At 36.5% G+C, this 10,540-nt stretch overlaps 1 protein-coding gene across 1 annotated transcript in view; it reads left to right on the forward strand.

Moving 5' to 3' along the window:
* The window catches only part of LOC149567352 (mitochondrial fission 1 protein A-like), a 45,194-nt gene extending 35,750 nt beyond the window's left edge, over positions 1–9,444 (forward strand). Inside the window, exons 3-5 of the mRNA XM_089820530.1 lie at positions 8,423–8,544; positions 8,651–8,714; positions 8,936–9,444. Coding sequence (XP_089676656.1) covers positions 8,423–8,544; positions 8,651–8,714; positions 8,936–9,021 — 272 coding nt within the window. The 3' untranslated portion in view covers positions 9,022–9,444. The remainder of the gene's footprint in view (positions 1–8,422; positions 8,545–8,650; positions 8,715–8,935) is intronic.
* The last annotated feature ends 1,096 nt before the right edge of the window (positions 9,445–10,540 follow it).

Consider the following 10,540-nt stretch of genomic DNA (forward strand, 5'->3'; position numbering starts at 1 on the left):
GTATTTGTATGCTAAGATTTCTTCTCTAGGTTCCAAAAGCCTGCAAAACAATACTAGAAAAAAGAATTATGATTGATGGTTGGAAGGGATGTTATAGTGGCTCCTGTTCAGTGTTTAATGAAAAACATTAAAAGGTGTGTTGCATGGGTAATTGTACCCACACCTCTGGGATGCATGCTGGGTATTAGTACATGTAACTATACCTCTGGGATGTGTACTAGGTATTGGTACACATACCCAAGTACCGGGTACTTGGTATTCGGTACTCAGTGGAGAGCATCATATTTCAGGACCTTGTTTAAGATTTCTGATATTTGTTTCAGTTTTTTTTGTTTGCGTATCAGCTTGCTGTTTATCAAGCTTCATTCAATATGTAATAATTTGAAACTTTGATACAGTACTGATTAACAGTAAACTTTATCACTGTTCAAGTCGGAAGTTTATCATTTACAATAAGTCATTGTTATATGATTTATGATCTTCCTGTTTATGTTTAAAGTTTGCCTTCTCTGTTATGCATCGAAACCCTTACCATATATTATTATTACAAACATATTGCGAATCTAAAACTGAAAACAATATATTACATCTGCATACTTTATCATTGTTCTTGTTTTGAAAACTCATTGTCATGATTCAGATCTTCAGATTTCCTATAAAATATAAAAATACATCAAACGAAGGTTTTTGACGTACCCAAGTACCCCGGTCTCTGTGTAACCTTGATTAAAAGGGAGAATATCTGAACCTTCTAGCCATATACCTGGACTAAAGCATTATATCTGGCTACCATTGGTCAATCGGAAATATTGTACCACTTGTAATTTCCTATTTTTTAGGAAATCATAAGTTTTTCAAAGATTTACTGGGAAACAAAAGCATCTAATAATGACTTCAAAGGTAATATATCCTCTCAGGGCATAACATAAAAAAACTCTATGAGAGAATGCAAGATTAGCTGAGAATGTGAGTAATATGCTGCCAAAATGCTTACACATTTTGTTAATGTTGACCGGATAAGGCAAATCACAAGCACATGAAAAAAGTAGAAGAAATTGCTAATCAAAATGAGTGATTCTTATCATCATGCTCTTGTTGAGAATTTGTCCCCAGCTTCTTCAGAAGATGGACAAATTTCTCTTGAAAGGATTGATAGAGAAACAGTTTCCTTGTGGTGGTAGAGAACCTTTGCTTGTATTGCTTAATATATCTCACATTGACAAAATGAATGTGATAGTAACCCTACACTTTTCCTACAACTGAAGTTTTAGTTAGTATCCATAGTGTTCTTGTCATGATTGTTAAGTGTTGGATAATTATTCTTGTCAATCTTTACGTTATTAGCTAAGTGACCGTGGTACCTCCCCCCCGCCCCCCCGGACCATAAGAAGTTTGAGCTGGTCCAGTTTGAACTTGGTTTGGGCAGGGTTCTCTTTTTTCCCTGCGGGTTCAATCAGGTTCGAACCCGGGGTGACCAAGTCAAAACGTTTGAACCCGCAGCGAACTGGGCCCCATGGATGGCTGGAAAGTTGTTTTTTTGGGCAAAATTACAACTTGCACCTTCTTTCGCATAAGAGTAAATAATACAAAGAAGGGGAGACAAAAAAGTGGGATATAGGTGCAGAGATTAGGGACTTAGAAGCTTCCACTGCTCGGCTTATAATGGATGATTTTGATGACTTTGATGCCAATACCATTATTGCTTCTGCTGCTGATCCCATTGGCCTTAGCTCAAGTAATATCGGAGAAGAAGATGAAGATTGAAGAACTTAGAATAGTAATAGATTTTCATTCCATCAGTTGAAAAATGAATGTGAAACAATGATACTTGAACTTGATGTTTTTAATGTTTAGAATATTTGATGTGGAAGTTGATTAAACTATATGATGGTATGATTACAAGTTTATGGTCTTTTAGTTGTTTAAATTTGTTTATGCTACTATGCTACATTCTAATTTGAATTCATGCTTCATAAATATGTATATATAAATATATTCATTTTTACATGTTTTTGTACTTATGAACCCAAACCCCTTTCCAAAATTTTGACTAACGTACAAACTAGTTCTCGAACTCCGAACTTGGAATCAAACTAGAACCGGTAACTTAGTTTATTAGGTGACCGCTTTGTTCATCTACTAACAATGTTCGCTATGTAGTCATGGACAAGGAATGGAAAACTACATTGAGTTTATTCATCATAGTTTGCAAATTCTCCTCAGCATTCCATTCAAGAAAATTAAGGGTGAACTCATGAATATAACCAAAGTGTAACTAGCAAAGGTGAATTTAAACTTTAAGTGAATTTGCACATTGTTGTTGACACTGCCATTCCTCCCATGAATAAAATTGTCCAAGATTTGCAAGTTGTTAATATCCAGTTTTTAGGGTGGAATATACCAGTGCAGTAAACAGTGCAAACTTTCAATAACTTAGTCTAAAGCAGGATCATTAATTCCTAATCTAATTTTTAGATTAATATATTGACTCAGCAAACTTACCCAGAATTTCTATAGCCCACAGAACATTAATCAGCTTCTTTATTTCGTAACACCAGTTTGACATACCAAGACAGTCTTATAAGTGATCATATCTTATTGTTCACAAACAGTGTAACCTACAGAACCAGATTCATGAATTACTATTAAAGATATGCCACACAATTCCATACAGTTTCCCCATTCATCATGCAGAGACAGCAGATTTGACGTTTGCATTTAAAGGTGCAAGCATCAAAGTCTTTGTAGACTGTGATAGGCTAGAATCTGGGAAAGCACAGGCCCGCATGGAATATAGGGTCCCTCAAGACTCCAATGACTTCCCTCATGATGATTCTTCTCCAAAGACCAGCCTTCTAGATTGTATTATGCTGAGCTCAAACTCCTTCACTGTATGTGTTGATAGAAGTCCATATATGCACCTAAATGAGTCTCGGGATTTGTATACTTGCTGCTGTTTGGGACGTGCAGCAAGGATATGCCTGTTAACCATCCTCTGCAGATATTATCTTGAGCTGACTGGGAGACTCTTGGGTTTGCCTTCAAAAGCTATGCCTTCGTTCAATGCCATCTGGAATCAGGACTGCAATGATGCGATTAGTAATGTTGGCAGGGATTCTGTTCCACCAACAATGAGCCACTCAGGTTTGTGTTTGAGGAAGCCTGACTTTGCATTCATTTAATGCTTAGATCATAGAAACCTTTGATGTCTACATTCGCCTCTGACACCTGTATATATACAAGTTGCTCCTCAAATCGTCCAAGATTAAGGAAACTGTACCAATAAAATTCCATCCAAGTGAGCCTGGAAACCATTAGGAAAATTATTAAATATTTTAGACTCTCTTATATCTAATTAAACTACTGGTGGCCGACACTGCCTTAAATCGATGACAGTCCAGTTCTCATGTCCTGGAGATTACTTGTCCTCAAGCAGTCCGCACCTGTATGCCATGATTTCATATCAACCTCAGAATCACTGATCCACCACTCTACTGCATTACTCTGAGATGAACATCTCTCTTCCATATTCCATCAATGACTTTATCAATTTTGTTACAAAGGAGTGTGAATATTTCTTGGCCCATCTCCACGCAATCAGAGTGCATATTATAGGGTTTTCTAGATGAGTTTGCAATTCTTCTTCATGGGGCTCAGTCTCATTCAGACCAATCATCACAACATCGCATCTAATATGTTGCATAGTATTGTATGTTCCAATCATTCGCATACATTGCAAATCATCATCACACGAAGCAATTATGTCCATACCTAGGATTTGGGCTGATGTTTCCTGGACGTTACTATCTTCTGTTATTGAGGAGTTCTCTTGTGTGACATCTTGGAACTGCGATCTTTCTTTCTGCTTCACTATCATCATTTCTTTCCTGACCTCCTCTCATACCTCAGTACTCTTCATCATTTCAGGCTCCACCTTGCTGTTGAATATTTTTCTTCTCTTCCCATCTGTCTTAGGTTGTCATAAAGTCGCATTTGTTTGGATTTATCCAATCTAGATATTTGAGATGATCATCAAAAGGAAAAATAGATTTGATACATTCGGACATCCCTAAATAATCGTCAAAGATATTGGTGGCTTCAAATGCGTATCTTTACTGATCCCATCATTTCATTCTGCAACTCTTCTTTTCCTTTGTTCACTCATTTGAAACTCAAATTATTTAGTAAAGGTCATATCTTGACATTTGACAAGACTTAAGCACATGTATTCAGCATGATATGTTGCCAATTCTTTTGGTTGTCGTCCCTTCTATTAGGGATTTTGTGTCTTGTCTTTCTAGCAATTTGGCTTTGAACAGCAGAAATGATGGTACTCAATCCATAGCTTTTTATTTTCATGAAGCTGTGTCATTTCTTTCCTGACCTGCTCTCATACCTCAGTACTCTTCATCATTTCAGGCTCCACCTTGCTGTTGAATATTTTTCTTCTCTTCCCATCTGTCTTAGGTTGTCATAAAGTCGCATTTGTTTGGATTTATCCAATCTAGATATTTGAGATGATCATCAAAAGGAAAAATAGATTTGATACATTCGGACATCCCTAAATAATCGTCAAAGATATTGGTGGCTTCAAATGTGTATCTTTACTGATCCCATCATTTCATTCCGCAACTCTTCTTGCAAGGATTCTCCACATATCTTCTTTTCCTTTGTTCACTCATTTGAAACTCAAATTATTTAGTAAAGGTCATATCTTGACATTTGACAGGACTTAAGCACATGCATTCAGCATGATATCTTGCCAATTCTTTTGCAGATTCTTTTGGTTGTCGTCCCTTCTATTAGGGATTTTGTGTCTTGTCTTTCTAGCAATTTGGCTTTGAACAGCAGAAATGATTGTACTCAATCCATAGCTTTTTATTTTCATGAAGCTGTGTCACCAAACTCTCACAGGGTGACAGGAAGGTGGGTCTGATGCCACTAAAATATGCCAGTGTAGTAAACAGTGCAAACTTTACAATTACTTATTCTATAACAGGATCATAAACTCCCAATCCAATTTTCAGATCAATATATTGACTTAGCAAACTTAATACTCAGAATATCCATAGCCCACAGAGCAGTAAGGAGCTTCATTATTCATTACAGTTGTTCAACATACCAAGACAACCTTATAAGTGATCAGATCTTATTGTTCACAAACACCGTAATCTACATAACCATAATTAATGAATTACTCTATAAGATATGCAACATGATTCTATATAGTTTCTCTATACATCATGTGTTGCATTTCTGATCACAGCCAAGATGGTCGACAGTAGGTTTTAGGCTTGTGTTATAAGGTGCAAGCATCAATAAATGTGTAGGCTGAGATAGGCTATGAATCTTGATAGCTTAGTCTTTGAATAATTTGATATAAATAATATATGATTTATGAGGGTTTATTTGTCCTCTTGCCTGGGCTGACTTGTTTTGCTGTTTCTTAAAAAGGGAGGAGGCAATTCTAATTGAAGGCATCACAGAATTAGTTATTTCATCTCTGCTTGGAATGCACCTAGGTTGAGATGGAAATCTCAGTGCTAGACATCACAGGTAGAATGAAACTCTACCTGAACAACCATCTGATAATCATAATCGACTAAGGCAAAAACATTCTATCTATTTCCAGAAATGGCAAAGGTTAAAGTCACTCACCTCTATTGATTTTAGGCACCAGACTACGGCAGCTCTGCAAGCAAGGACTGGACCTGTATGTGCCGAATTTCTGCCCTCTAATCTGTTTGCTATAGGGTGGTATCTGAATAAAGATCTATTTCTGCACTTTGATCAGACTTCTACATTTAGACTTTTGAATTGTATGAACTGATATATGTTTATAATGAACTGAATATTTTGAATCAATTGGTATAAATGTCTTCACCTTGGAAGATCCGAGTTTTTACATTTCATGCTTGCTCTGAGATAATAAGTTGGAGCTGCAAAGTATTGTTTTACCAGGAAGGAATCTTGTCAGCCTCTGGATTAATCTTGATATGCAGATGCAAAAGATTGACAAAGGAATCATGAGTTACTAAATGTCATTATTTAGATGTCATTAGAGATAGGGATTCAGAGAGTTTCAATTCTTCATGAGAGTCCAACGCAGAAATAGCTCAGATCTTGAGGGAAATGAATCATAAATTAAATGCTTCAAGACCAAGTTGGAATATGGCAGATGGAAATATTTCAAGCAATGAGAGTACTAAGGCAGTCAGAGCCAATTTTTTGCAAAGAGAGGAAGATCGAGGTGAGGAGCCACAATTACCACTTTGCTCAAAGGATAAAATGCTAAAGTACAATGCAAAATATAATGCTTTAAGTCAAGTAATTCTTATTGATTTATCTTTTGATGAGTTCTACAAATGAAAGACACGAGCGAGCTCAAGAAGAGGAAGAAGAAGGGAGTTGAAGGAAAAGGAAGTTGCTAAGATTAATGACCATGAGTCCAAGAACATTAAAGAACAATTAAACACAGAAGAAAACTGATCAAGTTAAGAGTGACAAGGCATTGCTTGTTGAATATGAAGAGGCCATGGTAGAAACAAGTGTTCTAGCCCATGAGTTGCTCATCACTCTACCAAAAGGAGGTCATTGCAGGAAGTAATCTTTTTCCAGAGTTGCCTAGTTCATTCTAATGCTGAGATCACAAGCCACAGAGATGATATTGTTGGTATGAATCTCCTAAAAGCATCCAAATCTAAGGAGTTAACTACTTTCATCATTCCTGCCCAAGATATGAGACTAACAGAAGAGATTTATTTCAGTTTTACCATCGCAAAGCGTATTTATAAGTAAACGTGAGATGGATGGATGTATTGGCGAAGTTCTTGAGTAGACAACATGTTGAGAGTCAATTTTCAAATTGGAGTGGTTAATTATCAGCATACACTATGAAGTTTGAAGGCTGTCATATGTTGTGTTCAGACTTTTTATTGTTGAGAACAGCTGATTGCACAAGTTGGTGTCAGCGAGACTGTTTTAACTTCGTGCATTGGAGCATTGATGAGAACCAGATGACAGAATTTGGATGAGGTGTTTATCTCATCTAGAGGATACATAGCGGTATTCTTCAACAGAACATGATGGGAGAATATGATGACATTAGGATTTGCATGATGGTTGGAGTGCTTCATAGGATGTTGTAGAAGAGCAGTGTTGCACATGAGTTATATCGAAGTAGTGTAATGGTGTGGTAGAGCACTGATTCCAAGTTTTGATTTGGGTCCTAGTATTTTGTTTTGGCATGCAGGTGTGAATTGCTTGAGGGTGAGCAATCTCCTGGAAGGTAGTATTGTAATGTCTCCAATCAGGAGCCGGGTCATCTCACGTGTTTGCTATTATTTTTAAGCAAATAAAAAGAGTATTAAATAAATAATAAATAAAATTATCAATAAATGAATTTATTAAATAATTAAGGTGAGGCTGACCTTGGTGGATATCTTTAAATATACTAATAATAAAAAATAAATAGTATTGTGTTTTACGATGCTGACTTGCAAGGTATGTTTCTCATTTCTCCTGGCTGACTTGTATGGCCGAGTCCAATAAAGGAAGGAGGCAGTTCAGGTTAAAGGCATTGTGGAATTAGTTATCTTATTCCTGCTCGTGGTGCACCTAGGCTAAGAGGGAAACCTCAGTGCTAGACATCACAGGTAGAACAAAAACTCTACGTGAACAACCATCTGTTAATCAGAATTGACTAAGGCAAATACATTCTATCTGTTTCAAGAAATCACAGAGGTCAAAGACGCTCATCTGTATTGATTTTTTGGGACTAGACTATGGAAGCTCTGCAATAAAGGACTAGACTTTTTATGTGCTAAAACTCTGCTCTCTAACTTGTTTGCTACAGGTGGTAGTTGAATAAAGATTTGTCTCTGCATTTTGACCCGACTTCTGTACAAGGGTCTTGTGTGAATTGATATATGTTTATGATGAACTAAATTTATGAATCAATTTGTATTGGTTTATTCATTTTGGAATTATGTGTTAGATCTGAGCAGTTACATTTTATGCTTCTTCCAAGATTATAAATTGGAGCTGCAAAGTATTGCTTCATGTTTATTCTGAAACAACAATCTTGAACAATTGCAAAGTATGGTTTTTTTCTGTACTTGTATATTTCAATTCCATGGATGTTATTTTCTGCAGCACAAGTGTGTAGCACTATTTCTTCAATATTAGCGGTTGAGATTTTAGATATTGAACAAATGAACAGCATTTGCCTGCTCTTTCAGTAATAGTGTTGCCCACTTAAATGAGATGAGACATGCACTTATGGAATTTTAACTCCAGGACCTTCACCTAATCCTTGTGGATCATGTATCTATTGAAATTTTTTACATTTGGAATTTGTGGATGCTTTTTAGTTAACAAAAATCTGCTCGATCAAACTTAATAATTACTCTACTGTTTGCAGCTGCATTAAGCAATGACGTTGGGCCCACACAGAAAAGGGAGACACTCTATCTTCTGGCGGTAGGCTACTACAGGGTTGAGGATTATGGAAGGAGCAGGCAATACATATCCCAAGCATTAGAGGTTTGTTTATGCTAACAGCTGCCATATTTCTAGTTAAGCTGGCATCCGAATTTGACAAAACATATGTTAGGGTCTACGCCTCTTTCTGATCTCCTGTTTCTTGCAGATTGCTCCAAACTTCAGGCAAGCATTGACGTTGAAAAAAATAGTTGAAGACAAAATTGCTAAAGGTGAGGTGAAAGGTTGCTAAATGCCTAGAGATATTTGTGGTCCATATTGCAAGCATGTTTTCAAACTGAACAATAATATCATGGAAGAATTAAGGAGGGCATACACAACTTGGTCCATCTCTTTAGTATTGTATAGAGCTTTAATATTTTATTCCTTTGTTCTACTAAATAGAGTAGCTTAATGCCATTTATTAATTCAACTGAAAGGTCTTGTGTGGCAGATGGTGTGATTGGCATAGGTATTGCAGTTGCTGCAGCAGGGGTAGTCGCAGCTGGGCTTGCTGCAGCATTGACACGAAGGAACTAAATTGCAAGTTATAGTCAGAACCGGTGAATTTTTTAGCCGTCATGAACCATGTGGAATTTGATACCAAGGAGATTGCTTACCCTTTTATTGCTACTCACCAGTGGACAAGAATCTACTACAATAAACTGTTATTTCATTGTGGAATTTGAATCCCTGTTTGTATATTTTTCAAACATGATTTGAAACTGGGAGAACTGTGATGCAGTGATTTTATTTTGATAGATTCTGTAGGAACTCATGAATATATATATATATATATATATTGGCATATGATTTTATGCTGTAAGGAAGATTTTGTCCTCAACATTTGTAAAATATATTTGTTTTCATCTGGCTCTAAGATCCTAATATTACTGGGAAGAGGTCCTGCAGAATTGCCCAAATTATACTCATATTTGAATTCAAGGGCGGAAGTATTCTCAACCCTCTTGTTTTATATTGTCAATTGTTTTTTTCCTCGTTATTTTTAGATATGGGCTGTTTGCCTGTCATACTTTTAATTTCCTTGGGAATTTTTTTTCTTGAAAAATAAACGACAGGTGCGAGTGATTAATTTCCTATTTGAACTTTTTGTTAAATCCTTTCTTGGATAAATATTTTTCACTAGGCAAGTATCGATCCTGAAACAGCCCTGATCATTGTACAAGGAGAAAGATATCACAATAAGCTCAGAAGACACCAAACAGAAACTACAGAACAATTATCGAATGCCCTGACCTTTGTACAAGAGAAAGATAAAACAATAAGCCCAGAAGACACCAAACAGCAGCTACAGAACAGCCACATATCTATTAGAGACAAGGCAAGACAAAATCCAATTGCCACCTACCCCAAAGATAGGGTGGAAGCCTGCCCAAGGTTAGGGTGGTTTAAAAACTTGTTCCAAGTAACTTTTCTTTGTCACTAGGATGTCTTGTTTGTTAATTATAGTGGATCTTTGATAGATAAACAATTACAAAAGAATGCTTGCAGATAAGTTCTGATTTAAATTAGTACTTATCTCTAACTGTGACTTGCAGCAAAATCTTTGATAGTCTTCCTCCTTCAGCAATGTTTAATGCACTGGACCGCTCCATAACAAAAGAGATGAAGGTGATAATAATAATATTAAACAATACTTATGTTTCTCTGCAGGTACTCAGATGCCTTAGATAGATACTTTTCCCTGCAGCAGTAAGTATATATAGGCAGTGGAAAGGCATGACTCCGAAGAGTCATGTCTCTACGTGGCCCAAGAGCCACGTAGGGACATGTGTCTTCGGAGGCATGTTAGTTAAGAATAACTGCCAAAACAAATTCATAAGCCACCGCCCAATAATAAATCAAGGGCCCGATAATGATCAACACATGATAAAGGCAAAGCACGAGGGTATGAAATCCAATACAAGCAAGACATTAAAGTCGCTGATAATATGAAGCCCGACCATTATAAGTTGGTCAATAATATGCTCTCTTTATTGTCAATAATTCCGATGCATGATAGAGGTGTAAGTATACGTATATGTATGCATATGTCAAT

This window comes from Cupressus sempervirens, chromosome 3 (assembly GCF_028749045.1).
Source record: "Cupressus sempervirens isolate cs-2001-9-10 chromosome 3, ASM2874904v1, whole genome shotgun sequence".
Taxonomy (NCBI): Eukaryota; Viridiplantae; Streptophyta; class Pinopsida; order Cupressales; family Cupressaceae; genus Cupressus; species Cupressus sempervirens.